This window comes from Mesoplodon densirostris, chromosome 5 (assembly GCF_025265405.1).
Source record: "Mesoplodon densirostris isolate mMesDen1 chromosome 5, mMesDen1 primary haplotype, whole genome shotgun sequence".
NCBI lineage: Eukaryota > Metazoa > Chordata > Mammalia > Artiodactyla > Ziphiidae > Mesoplodon > Mesoplodon densirostris.
The window spans coordinates 93,517,740-93,541,367 of NC_082665.1; the positions used below are offsets into that span (position 1 = coordinate 93,517,740).

General features: G+C 42.3%; 1 protein-coding gene across 1 annotated transcript in view; it reads right to left on the reverse strand.

Moving 5' to 3' along the window:
• Window positions 1-13,638: 13,638 nt before the first annotated feature.
• Window positions 13,639-23,628, reverse strand: part of SLC7A14 (solute carrier family 7 member 14) — a 69,078-nt gene continuing 59,088 nt past the window's right edge. Inside the window, exon 7 of the mRNA XM_060100026.1 lies at window positions 13,639-13,961. Within this exon, the coding sequence (XP_059956009.1) occupies window positions 13,639-13,961 (323 nt within the window). The remainder of the gene's footprint in view (window positions 13,962-23,628) is intronic.

Below are 23,628 nucleotides of genomic sequence, written 5' to 3' on the forward strand. Positions count from 1 at the left end.
TGAGAGGAACTTGAAGGATGAATGGGAGATTGCTGAGTGGACAAGGGGGTAAAGGACATTCAAGAAGATACACGAAGACAGGAGAGTGTGCCCAGGAAACCACGAGGAGTCTGCTGTGGTCCGAATATCGGACGTGGGGGAGAGTTAGACATGCGACTGGAGAGATGGACAGGGTTCAGGCAGTGAAGGGTTTTGTTCTGTTGGCAAGTGGGAGCCACTGGGGATTTGAAGTAGAGGAATGACCTCAGTGAAGGATGTATTTCATTTATAAATCATGAACAATATGCACATTTTGAAAATAATTACACTTTTGGCAGATGTGGGTGAAATTCTGTTCAACCTAGTTTAACAAATAATTATTGACCATATTCCGTGTGACAGGCAGTATCCCCAAGGCAACACAAAGGTATAATGGTGCATATTTTACTTGGTAGAAGCATTAAACTGAATGTTTACAACTAAATACACACATATCTGCATTTATCCTTTAGCATTGTGATGTCTCTTTGATACCCTTGACATTCGGAACAAATTAACACTGGTATTGAACACTTAACAATACATATGTGAGCCAAGTATCCAAGCTTATGAACTCCACTTGAGTATGGATTCCTTCTGCTGAAGAAATATAAGCATCCTACATTTACACATGTCAATGTAGAGAGAGAAATCTGTCTGTGGTATGGCTTTGAGATTCTATTATTTGTGTTGTTGGTTGGGGAGACATGCCAAGGTGCCTTGTTGGTTTGTCATTTAGGATGTGGCAAATATTTGAAAAGGCCCTTATGTCATAAGAAATAAACATTAATTACATTGTATCTTTGAAAATAAAAGTAAAATATATTTTGAAGAACATTTGCAAAAACCAGAAAATCATAAAGAAGAAAATGCAAAACCACCCCAAGTCAGACTTCTCAGAGGTAACAATGGTTAATACTTTATATAATCTCCTAAATATTTTTTCTATGCATATATAAAATATATATGTTTTCAAAACGAAGGACATTGTATGTAATCTTTGCATTTCACTTAAAAAATTTAATGTAATTAGTGAATATTTTCATGTCATGAAACATTCTTTGAAGACATTTTTATATGACTGCGCAGTATTGAGTTCTAAAGTTACACTATAATTTATTTAAACGACTTCCAGTTTGGGACATTAGGTTGATTCCAATTTTTTGTTATTTTTTCCTGTAATTACAGAGGTATTCTTTGGCATAGATCTTTGACCATATCTCTGATTATTTATTTTCGTAGGATCAATTTCTGAAAAGATCTGAAATCTGTCAGAGAGGTGAACTGTCGAATATTTAAACAGGGTGATTGAAATTGTTCTCTACTTTGGCAAAATCATAGGGAGGGCCTCTGGATGATGAGAGAATACTTCTATTCATCCATTCCTTCAACAAGTATTCATTGAATGCCTCCTCATCCCAGGCTCTGCACTAGGTGCCAAGGTGCAGCAGGAAGCAAGAAAGATGTGTTCACTGTGCTCATGGCAGTGGTCTGGAAAGTTAGAAATCGTGGGTCAACTTCTTGTTTACAGATGAGGAAACAGGGGAAGCAGCTTGCCCAGTTTTACCTCGCCAGCTGTGGAGAGCCAGGATTGGAATACAGCTTTCTCTCTTGCAGTTCAAGCCTCTTTGCCCCCCACCAGCCATCTCTCCCCTCAGTGTGATCTTGAGGGCATCAGATCAGGTCTGGTTTATGGTGTCTTCTGTATTTAGATCTAACTCTTGGCAAGGTTGTCAAGTGAATGGGGCCATGTGTGTCTTTGGGGCCCCGGCCTTCCCCTTCTGTGCCATTTCACTTCCTGGAGTCCCCTAGCCCTTTCTCAGGCATCCAGAGACCTCATAATCTTTTCTCATGACTTGCGAAAACCTGCTTTCTGGGAAGGAACGGGTGTCAGTCACTCATATGTCAATGTGGATGAATTAAGACACTGTGTTTTTTCTTGCAAGGGGCGTTAACTGTGAAGGCATCTGAAGATCTCTTTCTTCTTGAGGAATGCCAGACCTTGTTTCCAGTGGAGGCATTTTGGGCATCAGGGAGCACACAGTGTCCTCCGCTGGTCCTCGAAGCTCACAGCGCATCTTCACACACACCATTTCCACCATAGCTGCTTAGCCCAATCTCCTCCTCCTTAAGTACAAGGTCAACGCGGCTGGGCAAGAAAGCTGAGGACATTGTATCCACACCTTGAACTTATTTCCAGCATATTAAAGGGGCTGCTTCTAACACAGAGCTTCAGAGAACAGGGAAACTCATTGCTAGGAAACCCCCTTCCCCCTCCCCACCTGCCCTGTGAGGAGTGACTCCTCTAGGAAGGAAATTCAATTACAGTCTTCCAGTCACCAGAATTGAATTTGGATGGACTATTTCCTCTTTGGATTCCGTTCCAAATTGTGTTCCTGTTGCTGGGTTTGAAGTTAATTAGTGTCACAAGTCATCTGTATTTCCCTTCTCTAGAGGAAAGCCTGCCACAGTGCTTATCCTGTCCAGTTAATTGACTTCCAGAGGGCTCATCCCTTCCTGAAAGCACCCTAAATGGCTCTGATGGGTAAGCATCAGGCTTACACATATATGAAATAAAAGCTTGGAGAATTCAAATTTCTAGGTCATAGAAATGCGGGTGTGTGTTCTTTTTCTCTCTGAGCGTCAGAGCTTAGAGTTTTTCTTTATTTGACTGAGGCCAATATGAGAATGCAAGGAACTTATCCTCAGGTAGATGCATGTGGGCTAAGGAGAGGAAGGGAACTTGACACAGAAAATACTCTTATTGCCAGTCAGTGAACTGCTAATAGTTGGAAATAACATGTGGAAAAGCTGTCAATTTAATGTTTGTCAACTTAATGTTTGGGATATAGGGATTTCTTAAATTTCTAATGGGGTATTTAATTTTTAAAATGGTTTTGAGTTACAGACTAAGGAGAAGATGCCTCTAGAATAACCTTTAAATTTTTTTTTCAATTTTTAGAATTATGGTAAAATATACATAACATAAAATTTACTGTATTAGCCATTTTTAGGAGTACAGTTCAGTGGTATTAAGTACATTCATATTGTTGTGCAAATATCAACCCCATCCTCTCCCAAACTCAAACAGAAACTCTATATCCATTAAACAATAACTTTGCACTCTCCCCTCCCCCAGCCCCTGGCAACCTCCATTCTTCTTACTGTCTCTATGATTTTGACTACTCTAGGTACCTCATATAAGTGGAGTCATGTAGTATTTGTCTCTTTGTGACTGGCTTATTTCACTTAGCATAATGTCCTCCGTGTTGCAGCATGTGTCAGAATTGTATTCCTTTTTAAGGCTGAATAATATTCTATAGTATGTAGAGACCACATTTTCTTTATTCATTTATTCATTGATGGACATGTGGGTTCCCTTCATGTTTTAGCCATGGTGAGTAATGCTGCTATGAACAAATACCTTTGAGAATCTACTTTCATTATTTTTGGGTATATGCCTAGAAGTGGAATTGTTGGATCATATGGTAGTTCTATCTTTAATACTTTGGGGAATTGCCAATCTGTTTTCCACAGCAGCTGCATCATTTTACTTTCTCACTAACAGTGCACAAGGGTTCCGTTTTCCCCGCATAGTCGCCAGTAGTTGTTATTAAATAACATTTCAACTTTAAGACCCATGTAATGAGGTTGTATTTTGGTATATCAACTCAATTATTTTTGATCCTGATAATCCCTAGTTCCAGCTTGCCCTGTGACTCTTCTTGGATACTATTTGTAAACAGGCAAATGGGCAACCCTCCCACCAGTAAGAGTAAATTGCAAGGCTTATTGCCCCCAGGAAGGAGGATAATATGTAGGAGAATCCTTGTCAAATGGAAAAAAGAGTGGAAAGCCAGCCCCTGATGGTCTTGCTGGATGGTGGAGAGAGGAGGAGAAATAGAGGTAAGACGGAGAGGGAAAAATACCTGTGCAGGCTTTCCCTGCTCTGTGTGCAGCGGTGTGATAGGAGTGAGAACACCTTAAAACATCAGAAGGCTTATGGTATACTTAGCTGGAAAGGATATAAGCCATGGTGTGCTTATAAATGTTTAACAGCTCTCTGGAAAAACAAAAACAAAAAACAAAAACCAACCCTGATTTTGCAGCATGTGCCAGTTTGCACAGTGTAAATACTTCCACCGTGGCTGATTTCAATCTATCAATGTGAACTCATTGAACATGGAGCTGGGAAGAAATGTGTAATAGCATATCATTATATAGTATTTCCCCCATACACATGTAACAGTTGTAAATAACCTCAAGAGCATAGATAATGGTTACATGTAATAAAATAATTAGTTTTGAGTATTTATCACATTTATTTTTAATATAACTAATTGTAAGTTTGTAGAAGTTAAGTGTTAATAATGGTTGTTTCAGAGAGGAAAACATAGGAAGAACACTCTTTGACATAAATCACAGCAAGCTCTTTTTTGATCCACCTCCTACTAGAGTAATGGAAATAAAAACAAAAATAAACAAATGGGACCTAATGAAACTTAAAAGCTTTTGCACAGCAAAGGAAACTACAAACAAGATGAAAAGACAACCTGCAGAATGGGAGAAAATATTTGCAAACGAATCAATGGACAAAGGATTAATCTCTAAAATATATAAACAGCTAATGCAGCTCAATATTAAAAAAGCAAACAACCCAATCCAAAAATGGGCAGAAGACCTAAATAGACATTTCTCCAAAGAAGACATACAGATGGCCAAGAAGCACATGAAAAGCTGCTCAACATCACTAATTATTAGAGAAATGCAAATCAAAACTACAATGAGGTATCACCTCACTCCAGTTAGAATGGGCATCATCGGAAAATCTACAAACAACAAATGCTGGAGAGGGTGTGGAGAAAAGGGAACCTCTTGCACTGTTGGTGGGAAAGTAAATTGATACAGCCACTATGGAGAACAGTATGGAGGTTTCTTAAAAAACTAAAAATAGAATTACCATATGACCCAGCAATCCCACTACTGGGCATATACCCAGAGAAAACCATAATTCAAAAAGACACATGCACCCCAATGTTCATTGCAGCACTACTTACAATAGCCAGGACATGGAAGCAACCTGAGTGCCCATCGACAGGTGAATGGATAAAGAAGATGTGGCACATATATATACAATGGAATATTACTCAGCCATAAAAAGGAATGAAATTGAGTCATTTGTAGAGACGTGGATGGATCTAGAGACTGTCATACAGAGTGAAGTAAGTCAGAAAGAGAAAAACAAATATCGTATATTAATGCATATATGTGGAACCTAGAAAAATGGTACAGATGAACCGGTTTGAGGGCAGAAATAGAGACACAGATGTAGAGAACAAATATATGGACACCAAGGGGGAAAGCGCAGCGGGGGCAGGGGTGGTGGTGGTGGGATGAATTGGGAGATTGGGATTGACATATATACAATAATATGATTAAAATGGATAACTAATATGAACCTGCTGTGTAAAAAAATAAATAAAATAAAATTCACAAAAAATAATAATGGTTGTTTCAGGAACTGACACAAAAGTCACGGAAAGTTAATCATTGTTATGTGCAGGCTGCTGCACACCACTGGCTGTAAGCCTCCATGAACAGAGCCCAGAAATGATAGTGCATCATTAGTGAAGGGAGTGGCTGCTACTTGAGTCCCAGGTGGTGCTCCTGGTTCCCCAGGCCCAGAGGGTATGTGGGGTGGGATGCAGTGGGTTCTAATGTGGAAATGCTGAGGCCTCAGTGGACCAGCAAAGGCCTGGAGTCCGTATGAAGAGGCATCAATGTACAGGCACTTTTCTGGAGTTAAATGCCAGGCCTATGGACTTTGGAAATGAATGCCATCATGAAACCTCCTTGGCCAGTCGTTCTTCAGTGGTCATCTGTCCAGGGAGCCATCCTGGTAACCATTCTTCAGCAGTATCCATTAAGGGTCCAGAACACCGTAGTTCTCATCTGTACCCCAACTCCCCCCCCTCTTAGGAGATCTCATAGGCTCTGTTCCCAGATGCCATTTTGGAAAGAAGCAAGGGGGAGGAAGGGAGGGAATCCAGAAGATGGAGAATTTATCCCACATAGAATAGATCATCTAAAAAGAGGCCAAACTGGAAGGCAACTGTGATTCCATAAATTAATATATTTAAAGTTTGTTTTTCTCTCCCCTGCCACCCGGGGGGTGTGTGTGAACCTTTGCAAGGGAGATTAAGGAGTTGTAGGATAAAGACATGGCAGGTTCTTTGCATCTCATGTGGTGTGGGCAATATGTGACCCTGATACTCCCCTCTACCTTTTCTCCAGGTGTCACTACCTGTGCCATCAAAAAGTAAAATAAATGAATGCTACTGTCATGAATTGGGTTTGAGACTATAGGCAGGTAATGTTCCTGCAATTTGTCCAAAAAATGAAGGAGGGCAATGACTCGAATGTTCCATGGTGCTGAGGGTGGAGTGGTGTGTGGCTGTGACTGGGAGTTGGAACTGGGAATGGGGTAACTCATGAGGTAGCATAGTGAGTAGGGTCCCAGGGAGAGCCCTGTACCTTGTTGGAGGAAAATGGTGAGAGGGAGATGGAATCACGTCACGTTCTCCCAAGAGTCTGCTAAAGTGGAATTTTAGCTTCTTCACAGAAGTAAAGTGAACTTTATAAGGTAGGATGGCACTTTCTTCAAATTTAAATTTTAATAGTCGATTAGCTGTAATTTTTAAAATATTTTTATTCTGAAAATGAATTTTCCACAATAATGCAATTAGTTCCAAAAAATGAGCTCATTTATCTGGCTTTTCTACAAAGGACAATTGAAACATTTAAGGCAAGATTCACTTATCTCCATTTTAGGATGGAAAGAAAGTAGCAGACTTCAGATACTGGTTAAGGTAACAAAATATGGGAAAGCTCCTTTTTCTTTTCTTTTTTCTATTGGTCATCTCCTGTGTAAGAGCTTTACACTTTTATGTATATTTTATAGTAAGACACTTGTTTCTGACTTTCTTTATAAACCCATTTTTAAATTTAAAGGCACACAATAAAGCTTTATGCATTTATTAAAATATACACATTTTGGTAAATTTAGAATTTTCCCTTAGTGTCTTGATAAATCAATATATTGTCAACATCACAGTCATTTAAAAATAAAACACACTTCATAACATAGCTGCATATTATTTCTTTCTTCATGACACTACACACCCCATTGTACGGTGCACCAATGGGAATTAGAAACCACAAAACAAACTTTAACAAATACAGCAAGTTCATACCAGAAAAGGAAAAAAAAAAAAAAAAAAGCAGAGAACAACACCAGAAGTTACCATCTGCAAAAACGCAAGTTGTAGCTCTCAAGGACCAAACAAAAATGAAACACGTTAGTAAAATTTACAAGCTGTATTTATAACTTTGGATATGAATTAAACAGTAATGTTTCTTTTCCACAGTGAGAAAAGCTAGAATGTGAGTCCTGGTTAGATGGTGTGCCTATATGGGATGAGGACTATAGCTGCTCTTTAAAAGACCTGCAGCCCCTTCTATCAGCCCAGATGGTTGAGGTATTTATGCGCCATCATAGCATTAACTGTGTTTTTGCTTTGGAAGGTGGGTGTTTATGATTTCCAGGGTAGAGTCTAGCCTCTGGAAGCGTGAGTGAGTGAGACAAAGTACCTGCAACTGCCACGACCAATTAGTAGGAGATGTACAAGGAACAGCCTTCTCAGAATGAATACAGTCCTTCATAGTCTGCACTTCCTGGGAAATTCACACGACGCACAATTCCCGTTAGTCAATGCCACCAATGTCAATGTCAGGAAAACGGGGAAAAAAAGCACAGAGGGAGTCCCTAATGAAAAAATCCAGGCTGCCCCTGTTTCCTAGTTCTAATATCAAGCCATTTTCTTTCCTTATTGTATCAAAATGCACTAAACGTTCTCGTAGAATGAGAAATTACAGCTACCTGCCTTCAGAAGACTTCAAGCCCAAAGCTGTCTTTGTGAAGGTCCTATGTGAATTTTGTAACTCCATGCACGTAGCATACTGTTTAATGATTTCTAACACTATTTTAGTTGATGCTACAGAATATATGTTCACTTTTGATGGTCTTCAAAACTTCCACTAATCCCTTTTGGGCGTTAAGTCCTAAAAAACGAAAACATTTTCTTAAAGAAGTAGTTATGGCACAAGGCAAGTGCCTAGGTATTTCAGAATGACCAGTGAGTTACTCAAACCGGGCAAGAAGAGGAAAGCCTTTAAGAAACAAAGTTGCTCCTGATGGGGGGAAAAATTACAAGAGCCTCTCCTCAAAAGTCTGAGAGACAATAAAAGTAGACACAGGACTAACAAATCTGTACACGAAAGGGGCTTTCTGCTACCCATCACCATTCCAGTTGAGAAATACAAACTCCTTTGTGGAAACAGCATCCAAGTTCCCGCTTGCGGTGGGACCTGAGGGTTGGAATGCTGTCTTGCGCTTGCGCGTTGTTTACTTACACCTTATTGGCTGTCTCACGGCGGCGCCACCACTGGTTACCAGTTGGCGCCTCTCTTTGCCTGTAGGCAAGGGGGTCCTCAGCGTGCGGGAGGTGCATGCATATGGGAGAAACTGAGGCTCCGTGGAAATTTGAGAGAGAAAAACCTTCCTGGACAAGTCTTGTTCTAAACACCATGGAGTGCGAATTCCACCTGGGGAATTTGGAGGGCGGCGAATTTGCTCCGCCCTTTCCTCCAGCATAAGAAATTAAGCTGGTCTTCGGAGTGCGCACTAGCCCAAGGGCTTAAATTCCAGAGTGGACTGTTAACCGCCGCGAGGACTCGGTGAGTTGACCCTAACTGTGGCTTCAGACACATTCTGACATCTCCACCCGACAAGACATTTTAGTCTGAGACACAGAATTAGTAAACGTGCGGCTGACCCTCAGTGGGCTTCCACTGACATCTCGGCCCTGCCAAAATCTAGTGGGAAAGGGGACAGCAATTTCCTCTAGTCTTTTAGACAGATTCTCAAACTCCTGTAGCTTCTCTTTATAATGCGGAGAAGAGGTAGCCCCTTGTAAAGTAGATTTACAAGTGGGATGTAAAGGAGTTCAGGTTCATCAACTCTTTTCAGAATGGGGGAAAGACATTTCTTTGAAGGAGTTTGTGCTTTGTTTCCCTGATATTACTAGGTTTATATCCTGACCAACCCACAGGTTCTAGAGAAAGATGGATCATTAAATTCAACAACCTTTCCCCCCCCCTTTTTATTAAACAGGCTCATCAAGACCATTATGTTGACATTTGATTAGCTATTAGTTTGTTACTAAGAACTGGATTCTTGACCTAATTCTATCATTCCTTTCCTTTCACAAAGTGGCTTTACACTCAAGTTGAGTAAAATCTTGAGCTGCGGTTTTACTGTTCAGGTTAGATAGATATAAAATGTTGTTAGGTTTGGTTGTTTAAATTTAATGTTGAAAATTTTAAAGTTGCTGGGAATAACTTTGTGTTGTCTGTCCACATGTTAAATGACTATACTTCTCCTAAGTTGATGAAATCAGACAGGATTTCGAAGGAAGAATCATACATTGTTTTAAGTATGGATATTTTCCCCCTTTAGGTATGTTAAATCAACTAGGAGTGTGTATGTAATTTCTTAGCTCCTTGCTAGGCAGATGAAGCCACTGCCCCAGCTTCTTAAAGTCCAGCCTTCCCTGATTCATACTTTCATCATTTCCTCATTGCCGCCCCACCCAAGGAGAGCCAGCCAGCTCAGTTCAACATTCACGTCTATCTGTGCGTGAGCCCTGACTTGCCTTCTCAGCATTATTTCCTACAGTTCTGAATACAAATCATGTGCTCCTGTCAAACTAGCTTCTTGCTTTCCCTTGAAAGAGGCACAGTACAAATTATTAGTCAGGAGACAGCTGTTAGCCACAGTCTACACCTTACTCATCTGATCCTCCATCTGGCAAGCATCTCCCTCATTTCTACCTGGCAAAATGCTCCCCACCCCACAAGGCTCAACACAAGGGCTGCATTCTGTATGATCTTTCCAGTGGAGGGAGGTCTTTTCGATATTTGAACCCCTACAGCACATAATAAGCTCTCCACAAAAAATTGTTGAATAAATGATATTTCATTTTCCTTTCATTCATCCATCCACCCATCCATCTGATCATCAGATATTTATTGAACATCCACTATATGCCAGGCACATGCAGTTGGTAAAATCTAGCTCTGAAGCTTATTATGGTATTGCAATTCTCTGCCCTCATGGGGAAGGATATATTCTTATCATCCAGGAATACTTCTTGTTGTCATTACCAACAATTCCATTATGTCTTAAGTTGCCTCCTCATTGGCAAATCTACCAATGCATGTCAAGGTTCTGCATTTGTGCACTAAATACACGTCTAGCCTTGTCTTATCCTTTCTATTTCTATTTTTATTTGCCTCAGTTCCTCACTTAATCTTTCTGTATTATATGTATTTTTATAGCCACCTGAAATCCTCTTGAAATGAAGCAGAGTGCTAATAAAGAGCATACAATTTAAAAAAATCAAGTAATTGCCTCCAAATCATAAATCCACATGATGAAATCTCACTGAAAGAGCTCTTGCTACAGAGGATTCAGTAAAGTATAGGTCTTTCTTGGACTCTGTTCAAGGGGCTAAGTTTCTGAGGTAATTATAGGGTGATCTTATAACGTGGTCCCACAAATATGGTCTTAAGATAATTAATTAGGAAACGCTACTCTAATCATTCTAGTGGCTGATGGTATTTGAAAGCTGCATTGTGAAATCTAGGACTGTTTAACAGAGGCTGGGAAACATGAGGGAAAAACATGTCTATTTATCTTGAAAACCTTTTTCTATCATATTGACTAATTTTTTTAAAAAGCCAAGGTCACGGGTGAAATGACTAATCAACTTTAGAGCAATAACGAGAGCAAAGCTTAAAAAAATATAGAGATGCTACTGGTGAGAAATGACTCCTGAAATGAGAGTGATTTAGAGAAGGCCTTCAAGAAATCAGGACCAACGGGGTTTACCAAAGCATGCCTTCTCTCTTCTCACGCTGCAGAAACTGCATACGTCTGCCACCAGACAATGGTTATGCTAATACCTACACCTTACTAGTAAAAGGAAGCTCTTTCACTCACGTTAAGATTTTGTTATTTTTGTATTCATATTTCTCTTTGAACACTTTTAAGGAATACAGCCCCATCCCATCTGTCTGGATGTGTCTCAAGTTTAACAGATTATATTTAAATTAGGCAGATTTGTTGAGTCCTAAGACCAGTTCGAAACTTTGTTTTCACAAAAATTACTGATAGTGAATTTAATCCCCAAGGATGTATTTCACACACCAGGCACTGTATCTTTATGGTTAATCTTAGGCGAGAGAAAAATGGCATTGCCAAGCATTACATTAAAATGAAAAAATGACCTCAGGAAACCAGAGCTCTAAACACTTAATACAGAGGAATGAAAAAGAAGATCTGGAAACAGTAATTATTTGAATTTAAATGGCATACATTGGCTATGGGTGGGATATGCAGTTTATTTAAAAAAAAAAAACTAGTTTCGGTTGATCTTTTAAAAAATATTATGGGGCTTCCCTGGTGGCGCAGTGGTTGAGAGTCCGCCTGCCGATGCAGGGGATACGGGTTCGTGCCCCGGTCTGGGAAGATCCCACATGCCGCGGAGAGGCTGGGCCTGTGAGCCATGGCCGCTGGGCCTGTGCGTCCGGAGCCTGTGCTCCGCAATGGGGGAGGCCACAACAGTGAGAGGCCCGCGTACAGCAAAAAAAAAAAAAAACAACAAAAAAAATATTATGTTAAAGCCCAGGGCATCAACCAAGAGGACTTGTCAGGTTCGGTTGTTTTATCTACATTTATCAGGCTCTGGTGCTGCTCGTTCCCTGGGCTGTGAGCCTCCAAGGACAGATGTTACATTTCTTTTTATTCGCATTGCTTAAGACTTGGTACATTCTTGATCAGTGTTAGTTTTGCATAAAAATGTGCTTTTGCCTCCTGTTTATAATCCTGAAACATGCCAAGGTGGCACAAACTTCAACCTTTAAGAAAGAATAGACTTAAACATTAGTTGATGTTCTGGAAAACTTTTGGCATAACTCTAGATCCAGGAGACAGAGAGAGCAAAGAATTTGCTATTGCGCCTCCCTTTCAGGAAATTCTCACAAAGATTTTAGCTTGATCCAAATTGTGCCTTCACATACATGTGTGCACATCTCAAGGCAGTGTTGGAATCCCTGTAACCCAGGACTAGAATGCATAGACCATGTGTTTTTCTGTTGTTGCAAATGTTCTCTTCCACCTTGTTTCAGAGAAAATACCTTTAAGAGCCCCTCTATGGCCCAGATTTAGACCTTACCAGATTTTTCTCTGGGCTTCAGTGAAACTACTTTGGGAAATAACAGGAAAAATACACATCTAAAAGTGAGCTACTCCAGAGAAATAAGGTTCAGAAGTGAAATGTGATCTCATGGAATGCAGTTACTAAGTAGCTGTGCTTCAATATTTTTGTTTTTAGAGCAGCACCCACCAATCAAGTGGTTGCATATCTCAAAAAACTACAGAATTTATAATTTTAGAAATCTGAAGTAGAGTTTGCAATGTGATCTCAGTGGCTGGGTCACTTCTCCTTGTAAAGCTTTTTTATCTGATCATAAAACAAACAGCCTACTTCTTCAAGGCATACTAGTGCCATGAAATCATGCTCCTACTTTGCCCTCTTTCATCCTATCAGCAGGAGCTTAGAGTCTGGTATAAGAGAAGGCATGACAGAGAGTTAATTTTTGCCAATGCCCTTCTGGCCTTCACTGCAAGAGATGGTTATTCAGGTTTTTTTTTTTTTTTTTTTTTTTTTTTTCCTGGGCATTTAAGTAGAGTTTGATGGTACTTCTCACCATATTATTGGGTCTATGGTGAGTCTGAAATCTTTGGGGTCATGGTCTCAGAGTCCCTGACCTATGCTGTGTCCTAAAGTTCTAGTTGGGAGATTGTGAGAACCTTGGCGAAGAACAAGAGCCACGCATCTCCATGAATTTGTTTTTGTGAGATTTCAGGACAAAATGTGGCTTGCTGAGGAAGTGCCATGTGCCACCTGGCCTCAGGGAGCAGCTCTCAGCCCAGCATGCTGAGAACAGAGCTTTGCCCTTGTGGCCTCAGGTGGTTGAAATGCTGCCTTGTGCCCACCCCTGCCTGCTTTGGCACATCTCCAGGAGGAGCTGCAGCCTCAGTGTGGTCCAAGAAGTTTACTCCCTGCTTCTTGGGGCCTTAGTAAGAAGCGAAAAGATTCAACCAGCAAAGCAAAGGCCTGGGAAACGTTTGCTGCCATCAGCTCTGATGGTTGCACCTAAGATAGAACTTCTTGTAGCTTCTTGTTTAGTGTTTTTGTTTTTTGTTTTTGTGTTTGTTTTTTACAAGGGGACCAGCTATGGGACCTGGGTGAAGCCCTTCGACAGAACCATCCTGAAGAGCAGAAGTGGCAAATGACAGGCTATGACTGGGGACTGACTTTGGGGAAGGCTGGGTTTTTGAAATGAGAGCCAAAGACGTTTCCACCTTCTAGCCCACAGGTTAAGCTACTGAAAATAAATCACCATCATTTCTACACATTTCTTGCGTGTTTGCTCCTACTCTGGAGAGTAATCTAACTCATCATTGGCAATCAGGGCCTCTGAGTTCTGTTTGTGTTTGCTTTTGCTCTTCGCCTTGCTACTCGTCTGGGTGTTTGCCTGTGCATCTGACATCTGCTGGTAATAGAAGCCTTTGTCTTCCGCAGGCCCGCCCCAGTTCTCCTGGCTCTCGCCCTCTGTGGCATAGGAGAAACCTTCTTCCACTGAGAAGGGGTCGTCCACGTCGTAACGCTGGTACGTGCTTTGGTGCAGGGCTTCTTCTCGGGCGCTGATTTCCAGGGTGCTGTTCCAGATGCCGTACCCAAAATAAATGAGCATACCTGTAGGTGGGAGGTGGAGGGAAGCACAGGTGGGATGAGCAGTTGCTTTGGGATCTTGGGTCAAGCAGGGAGCTCACTCTCAACTGTGAAAGCAGAGCTGGTGCTGGATGTGTTTTCTTTGGTCTATACAGTGTACTGAAAAGACTCGAATTAGATGCTGTTTAAAAATTGGGAGATCTTGCATTAAGCAACCCATATTTACAGCTTCCCCTAAACAAGTCAGAAGGACTGATAGCACTGTACCCACATTCCGATATGGAGACGTTTGGCTGGAGGTGAGAACTAGTTGCCTCTTTAGTTAGGATATGGGCTCTTGAGGTCACCTCAGTCCCCCCTCCCCTGTTGACATCTAGCTCACTGTACTCATGTAGGTGCTAGCCAGGAATTTGCATTTTCTACTCTGGATTAAATAGTTATGGATCACCAGCAGGGTATTCCCAACCTCCTCATAGCATCTTATTATCCCATACCTGCACTTAGGGACTCCATCTTTTATTTCACCACGTAGCAACATGCGTATATGATCCTACAATGTACTTTGCCATTTTTCACTCACCAAAGTCATAGTACATTACTGCCACTCAGCTGTCCACTTTCATTTGTGGACTCTCACAGTGTCTAGTGCATGCCACTGTTTCGGCCCTTAGGATATCTGTTGTGTGCTTATCTGCACAGGGTGGTTCTATTTTATAGACTCTGCAGAACACTGGCACTTAATGTTTGTTGAAGGAACGAATGAGAACTCCTGATAAGCATGCAGTGTCCAGTGCAACCTTCTCATTCCAAGGGAAGGAAAGAAACCTGCCTTCCTAGTTAATACGTAGCATTAATACGGGCTAATGTTTCATTTCTATTAGAATTGTTAGGAAAAGATATATGAAAATAGTTTGAGAGACCCCATTTTCTACCTTGAAAAGCCCATGAAGGCTCAGGGCCTGGAACACTGAGAACTGTAGCCTTGGAGGCCATGGGGCATGATGGTTAAGAGTGCGAGGTCTGGGTTCAAATCATGCCTCTGTCACTATTAGCTGTGTAACCCTGGACCAGTTACTGAGTGTCTTTGTGCCTCAGCTTTCTCTTCTATGAAACCATGAGAATATTGTACCTATACCTTGGGGTTGCTGTGAGGAGGAAATGAGATAAGCAGTGGTTCTCAACCCTGGCTGCACCTGGAGGGTCACCTGGGGAGTTTTTGCACAGTCCTGATACCTGAGCCTCATCCTCTAGAGATTCTGATTTAATTGGTCTGCAGTGTGACCCAAGCATAGGTGTTTTTAAAGCTTCACAGGTGATTCCAGTGGTCAGCCAAGGCTGAGGACCCCTGAGATCAGGAACGTTAAAGCTCGTGATGTGGGAATTCCCTGGCGGTCCAGTGGTTAGGACTCGTCACTTTCACTGTCATGGGCCCGGGTTCGATCCCTGGTCAGGGAACTAAGATCCCACAAGCTGCGTGGTGTGGCCAGAAAAAAAAACAAACAAAAAAACAACTCCTGATGCGCATGCTTCACTGCCAGCTTTGGCCATTTTGTGGCCTGGCCGCTGGGGGCCCCTCGGTTATGCACCCTCCTTCCAGGCCCCAACGCCCTCTTCTCGGTGGCACTAGTCTCTTTGACTTTGCTAACCCTGTGGGCATCTGCTGGGCTGTTTGCTTAGAACCACAGGGTGAAGCCTGCTTTCCAGCTCTGGTGCTTGAGGTATCCTGCTTCCTTTTGAATTTGCAGTGTGTCTTTTTAAGCTTGGATTCTCCCCACCGACCCCGCCATCCCCCAGTGAAATCAACTTTCCAGGAGCCAAAGTAAGCAGAGATTTATAGTCCTAATTGGTAATAAATCCTGGAGTTAATCATTTGCAGAGGTAGCTATTCTGAAATAGCAACTTCATTTTTTCTGAGCATGGATCTTTACTCTTTCTTGTCTGGGGGTGGGTGTGGCCATGGGGGATAGTTATTATCCTTGTGTAGAGCAAGGCACCAAACTGAGGCCTCTCTTAAAAGGGCCAGCATGCTGCTTCTTGGAGAATGCATCTGTTGGAAGCATGTTTTGTTTGTTTGTTTGTTTGTTTTTGCTATATGTGGGCCTCTCACCGTTGTGGCCTCTCCCGTTGCGGAGCACAGGCTCCGGACGCGCAGGCTCAGTGGCCATGGCTCACGGGCCCAGCCGCTCCGCGGCATGTGGGATCCTCCCGGACAGGGGCACGAACCCGCGTCCCCTGCATCGGCAGGCGGACTCTCAACTACTGCGCCACCAAGGAAGCCCTGGAAGCATGTTTGTTTCAGGAGACTGAGTTTATCGTCAGGCACACACCTCCTTATGCCCGATTTTTCTTTCTTGCTGTCTTTACTCTTAGACATACAGGCAGGTGCCAAAGCTTGTCTTCTCCTTCGGCTTGGTATCTATTACATCAATTCTTTCCTCTTTGATCCCCTTCTCGGATCCTATTTATAAGCACGTTATTTCCCTACTAAACAATACCATTTTTTCTTTCCCCCTTTGCCCTTAGCTTCTCTCTTCCGTACTATACGGGTCATCATTCGAGCACTGGTTTGACATCTATTCTGACAAACCTTCCCCTCTCCCCACCAAGTATTGGGGTGTCAGGTAGATCGGTTTATGGGAATTCTCTGGGAGCCTTGGTGTGATTACTCATAGAATCATAGATATTTAGAGCTGGAAAAGAGTCAGTGTCATTTACCTATTTGAATACCTTCATTTTACAGACGAAGAAATGGAGGCTGGGAAAGACTAAGTCACTTGCCTGGGTCTGTGAGGGACAGCAGCAGCATTCCATGAGGATAGAGAGCAGGCTGTAGCTTATTCAGCCCCTCACACCCCCTCCACTGCTGCGTTATAGACTGCGCCTAGCACAAAAGTATTTGGTACAAGGTTAGGTTCTATCTGGGGAGTGGCTGGGCCTGGAAGGAACAGGAGTGTGTGTGTGTGTGTGTGTGTGTGTGTGTGTGTGTGTGTGTCTGTACACAAATGTGTCGACTGTGATTACTTTGGGAAAGCAATCCATGGAAACCTACCACAGAAATATTTATGGGCCTCCTAATGTTTGCTCTGAGCCCCCTACAGTTTCAAAGGTGTGTCACTCTGTCTTCAAAAATACATTTCAAATATGAGTGCTGTGAACCAAGAATCGACTGTGTGCATGGGCCTGACAGCATGAATAGCCAGCTTGGGCACATGCGTTCTCCTAGGGCTTGGCGTTCTGTCTGCCTTTATCCTTCTCCCTGGCCCTTGAATCAGTTCAGGAAAAGTGGTGTGAGGCAGAGAAGGACTGGAGAAAAGGAAGAATGGAGGGGGACAAAGGAACAGAGGGGAACAAATGAGTGGGGGCGGAGAGAAGAGAGAAACATGTATTACCATCTGTCACACATAAACAAGGGCTTTGTGTTGGAGGAGTAAACAGAGCTGCTAAAAGCCTCCTGTGTAGAAGCAGGGTGTTTTGTTTCTGCTCCTTTTTTCAGTTGGCTTAGAGAAGGAAGCATGAGGTCGTTTCTGAAAAATCTGTGGGGAGCTCTGGGAATCCTGAATCATCTGAACAAAACTTCACACAACCCCTCTGGGTGCTGAGGTCCTACAGTGATGCATCCTTTATGTCACACCTTTCTCCCAAGGAACGCAAAATGTTTTACAAATGTTGTCTTGTTTAGACTCCTCCTGGTCTGTTTCAGAATGGTGTGTGTGTGTGTGTGTGTGTGTGTGTGTGTGTGTGTGTGTGTTAAGGTTATGTGCGTTTCACAGGCTGGAAACTGCGGCACAAGGCGAAATACAGGACTTTCCACAGCTACACAGTCAGTGTTTAAGTAGCGTTTGGACTGTGGATCCTTCTGGGTCCTCCATGTCCTAATCCAGGCTGCTTTCAATTGTTCTTTCTCCCACCTACCAGGGGTGGCTGGGAGGTATAGACTGATTGGAAACAATTTTGCTGAACTTTACTTTTGAAGAATTTAAAACATACAGAAGTGGAGAGAATAGTATAAAAAAGCCTATGTATTAATCGCTAGCCCACTCCCTCCCCCCTACCACTTTGTCTTTAGATTATTTTGAAACAAATCCCTTTCATCCTGTTTCATCTGTAAATGTTTCAGTATGTATCTGTAAAATAGACTCCTTTAAAAACCTTAACTTAGTATCATTATCACATCTAAAAATTGATAATAATTCCTTAATATCGAGCTTCCCTGGTGGTGCAGTGGTTGAGAATCCGCCTACCAATTCAGGGGACACAGGACCCTGGTCTGGGAAGATCCCACACGCTGCGGAGCAACTAAGCCCGTGCACCACAACTACTGAACCTGCGCTCTAGAGCCCGCAAGCCACAGCTACTGAAGCCCTTACGCCACAACTACTGAAGCCCGTGTGCCTAGAGCCCATGCTCTGCAACAAGAGAAGCCACCGCAATGTGAAGCCCGCGCACCGCAGCAAAGAGTAGCCCCCGCTCGCCACAACTAAAAAGAAAGCCTGCGTGCAGCAACGAAGACCCAGTGCAGCCAAAAATACATAAAGAAATAAATGTATTAAAAAAAAGAAATTTATTTTAAAAATTCCTTAATATCATCTGATACCCAGCAGCATTAAGATTTCCCCAAATTATTATGTTTGGATAAACTCTTCACTTTTTGGAGCTATACACTTATTCCAATGATGCTATCATTGCTTGAAATAGTTTTTGGGTCCTGTCATTTAGGTTGTCACTGGGATTGGGTTTACTCTTTTGTAAACCCTTACAGATGGCAAAGTTTTATCTTTTGAAAGTAGATTTGCTTTTAGCATAAGCCAGAAGTCATTTGGAACCAAGCCTCAAGAATAAGATGGCTGATTGATAAATAATATTACTTATTCTATTTGGGTACTTAATTCTCCAGTTCCATAAAAACTTAGATCCACTGCTTTGTAGTTATACATCTGATATCTGAATGAATGAAAGGCAGGTGTGATGTTAAAAATCAGAAGGGAATCAGCTTTTGTGTTGCAGCAGGGTCTTGGAGGCGCCCCTGCTGGGCTGGAGTTATTTTTTTAGTTGCTGGATCGTGGAGGGGAGGGAGCACTCCTGGCAGTGACTAGTTAGCAGCAGGCACAGACGTGTTTCAATGTTTTAACAGCAGACACGGCTGTACTGGGCACCCAGTAATGGCAATGAGTCCCGTGAGAGGCTGTTTGCGCTGAAGGGACATATTCAAAGGGAGGCTCTGGCTTCTTTTCCGGACAGAAGTTCCCGGGTGGAGACTATGCCTGCCATATTGTCTTCATCTTGTCTAGCCTGAGAGGTTCGGGCTCGACAAGATGAAGAATCATGCCTTCAGAAATTGAATGGGCTTTCTTTATGTAACAATACCTTGTGATCAGAAGGCCCTTTATACAAACACACTTCCTCGTCCATCATCCCAGAGAAGTTAAGAAGTGTGCAATATGCAGGGATTGAAATGGCACCAGAACTCACATCTCTTGAGTCTAAATGGAGGGCTGCTCCCATCCTACCCAGGGGCCTCCAGAGAGCTTTTCGGGATGCCAGGTTGCCTTCACGAGTTCAGGGCACCTCAGTGTTAGCTGGCGAAGCACCTACTTACTCCACTTGTCTCGGTCCATCCTGTTCAAATTAAGCAAATGACCTCAAACCTACAAGTGAGAGGGGTAGGGGTAGGGGGTCCTCTGAATCATATGGGAGAAATCCAGAACAGAAACTCAATGCTGAAAAGAGCCTGGGTGACCTGGGTCTAGACAGATTTCCAATCCTGTAGGAACAAGCTCAGGTTATGAAGAAGGTCCCTGACCTCTGGAGTCCCCCAGGAGCTTCCTGTCCTCTGAACATGGCTCCATGCTCAGGGCCAAGAGAGGTGGGCCACCTGACCTCAGGCTGGGTGGAGCAGCCTCTTCCTGGGGCAAGCTTTCCAGCAGGAAGCCCTGCCCGCTGAAGGTAACAAGGCACTTGTTATGCCCGGAGGCTTTTTTATTTTTACTACTCTGGGATCAACTTTCCAAAACAGACACTTGCCAATGCAGAAATGAAGATGGTAATGAGAAGGTGGCCTCCCATCCAGCACAATCCCCACCAGCTCCCACTTTGCTGGTTATTTTTTAAATACTCACAAGCCCTGTTGATTGTAATAACAGTAAGGTTTGTTTAATATGGTGTGGCCAGGAAGAGCAGGCTCAGGATGGAATGGGGACCGGGGGAGCTTCTCTTCTGGCCCTGCAGCTGATCTAACATAAAGTCACATTCTTTATGCCTCCGTTTCCCACCTGCAAAATGGAGCTGGAGACCCTCATGTTATTTGTTGAGTATAATGGCTGTGAGACAGAACGCAATCTTGTCTAAAGACATATTAAGAAGTCCAATAATCTAAGCCAGCAGTTCCACCTCTAACTAAATAGAAGCCCAAGGGAAATGTGTCTGTGTGTCCACTGAAAACATGTACAAGAATGTTCGTAGCAGCTCTGTTCCTAATGGCCCTGACTGGAAACATGCTAAATATCCATGGACACCAGGATGGATAAATACATTTTGGTATATCAACACAGTGGAATGCTAGACAGCAAGGAGAACGAACAAACTAAAACTACAAGCACAAGTCAGATGAATCTCACAAATGTAATGCTGAGGGAAAGAAGCCCATCACCCACTCTTTCACAGCGCTATCTGTTAAGGGTGCACGGCACACACCCGCTCCAGGGCCTTCCACTGCCATGTTCTCCTCTCCCTTCATTCTCAGCCAGGTGTCTCCCTGTGTAGCCCAGCACCTCTGCCAGCAGGCAGCCTCAGCTGCTGAACGATTCACCTCCTCCCTCCCTCCCTCTTGGAATCACCCTGGCCCTGTGGCCATCCTCACTCTGGCCTCCGTGATTTTTCTTGCTCTTCTGAGCATGATTTTGATGTTGAAGCTGCCAGTTGTTTTCTTGTTTCCTTCAAGGAGAATTTCAAACTTATTTATGGGACATATCATCAAGAATTTGTTTATCTTGGTGCCCTCTCAGGTCGAATTCATGGCCCCCTTCTCTCCCTCCTCTTCCCTTCATCACAGTGGCTGCTTTGGGTCAGTTTCCAATAGGATTTCAGATGAGAGCTCAGGCGAAGACCGTAAAGTATGCCTTCTCTTTGGGATAGTGATGGTTTAGTACAGGATTTATGAGGGCCATTGCGCAAATCACAAGTCCTATCTGTTCTTTAGAGCTATAGATGGTAATTTGTTTTCCTCAGAGGGACTGAAAAAATTCCAGATGAAAACTTGACAGACTCCAGAGTCAGGGCACCCACAGCTGGTCTAACAGATGATTCATTTACAATAAAGGCCCACAGGGACCAGTAGACCTGACACATGCCTGGAAAATACCATTGTATTGTGTTCTTACTGGTCCCTCCTAGTTTCATATTCCCTGAGCCTCTGCCCAACCCCTGAGGTATTCCTTTACAAAACTGCATCATCGAAGAGAAAAGGTAGATGAAGGCCGCTTTGTGTTCATTTTGTTGGGGATTATTAAACATTTGCTATTTGTGTTATTTCTCTTGTCAAAAGGAAAATAAACAAGTGCTAGGTGTCTAGTTAGGACCGTGCCTCGTTTCTCGCTGTGAGTTGTGCTCTTCTCAAGGTCAAAAACTTAGCAAAACATTGTTACAAAAATGCTGTAATTAAGATTCATTTAGAGAAATTTGGGTAAAAAAATGTGTTTAAGAAGATTATCAAGTTATGACTCAGCCTAACCATGTAAATCTTTTTAAAAAGTATCAGAAGTTTCATAAGAAGCTCCATTTAGAAATCTCTCTACTGTTCTCCCCAGGAAACTTATATTATGAATAGAGAGATTAAGAAGAATAATCTGGCATTTTGGAGGCTCAGATGTTTAGAGAGAGGATATTTATTCTACAAGATAGTTAAAAATTTTACAAACCAATTTGGGGTTGTGGGATGGATATACTTTATATATCCAAAAATAGGGAGTTTTATAATTAAATTATCTGCCCTTCTTGCTAATATCTTCTTATTCTTCTCTCTAGATCAGTGGCTCTCAAATTTGAGCATGCATCAGAATTACCTGGGGGGCTTGTTAAAATCTAAATTGCCCTCAGAGATTCTGATTCTATCTGTAGGTCTGGGATGGGCTCTGAAATTGCATCTCTAACTAGTTTCCACATAATATTGATGCTGCTGGTCTGGGACCACACTTTGAGAACCACTGTTCTAGATCATTGTAAACCTGGCTTCACATTAAAATTACCTAAGAGAGCTTTAAAAATACCCAATAGTTGGCCATACCAGACCAAATGAATCAGAACATCTCTGTGAGGGGATCCTGGTCATAGAATGTTTTAGAAGCCACTCTCATGATTCTGTTGTGTAGTCAAGGTTGAGAATCTTTGTTCTAGGCGAAACTTACTTATATTCCAGCCTTCAAAGATCATGATACCAAAGCAGTTAATAGCTAGCAGTTGGGTGCTTCTTAAACTGCAGGCTTCATTGCCCTCTGTCTGGCCAGCCCAAGCTGCAGGGTGGCATCCTCCCATGCCAAGGAGTATCAGTTTCTGGAGCTAGTTTGAAGTTTGTGCTATCAGCAAGATTACAAAAGGTTCTCTGGGAGTTTTCTTCTGCCTGATAACTGGGAAGGCAGCCTGAGTCAGAACAGGTTCATGTTGTACTTTGGCATGTGATAGCTACTCTGGGAGACAATGAATCATTCTAGCTTTTTAAAAGAAAGGCAACAAAACAATATTTCTTACTGCTTTCTCTGATATTTTCTTATTTAAGCCCCAAACAGCAACTAGATCAAGGCTAAAAGAATTATCTGCATTTTTACAGATGAGAAAACTGAGGCCCAAAGGAGTTAAGTGAACTTCCCAAGGTCACAAGGAAGTGGCAGAGCTGTGATTGAACTTGGGGCTGTCTGACTCCAAAGGCAATATATGCAAATCAATCAATGTGATACACCATATTAACAAATTGAAGAATAAAAACCATAAGGTCATCTCAATAGATGCAGAACAAGCTTTTGACAAAATTCAACACCCATTTATGATAAAAACTCTCCAGAAAGTGGGCATAGAGGAAACCTACCTCAACATAATAAAGGCCATTTATGACATACCCACAGCAATCGTCATTCTCAATGGTGAAAAACTGAAAGCATTTCCTCTAAGATCAGGAACAAGACAAGGATATCCACTCTCGCCACTATTATTCAACATAGTTTTGGAAGTCCTAGCCACGGCAATCAGAGAAGAAAAAGAAGTAAAAGGAATCCAAACTGGCAAAGGAGAAGTAAAACTGTCACTGTTTGCAGATGACATTATACAGTACATAGAAAATCCTAAAGATGCCACCAGAAAACTACTAGAGCTAATCAATGAACTTAGTAAACTCACAGGATACAAAATTAATACACAGAAATCTCTTGCACTCCTATACATTAAAAATGAAAATTCAGAAAGAGAAATTAAGGAAACAATCCCATTTACCACTGCAACAAAAGAATAAAATACCTAGGAATAAACCTACGTAAGGAGGTAAAAGACCTGTATGCAGAAAACTATGATACTGATGAAAGAAATCAAAGATGACACAAACAGATGGAAAGCTATACCATGTTCTAGGATTGGAAGAATCAACATTGTGAAAGTGACTATATGACCCAAAGCAATCTACAGATTCAATGCAATTGCTATCAAATTACCA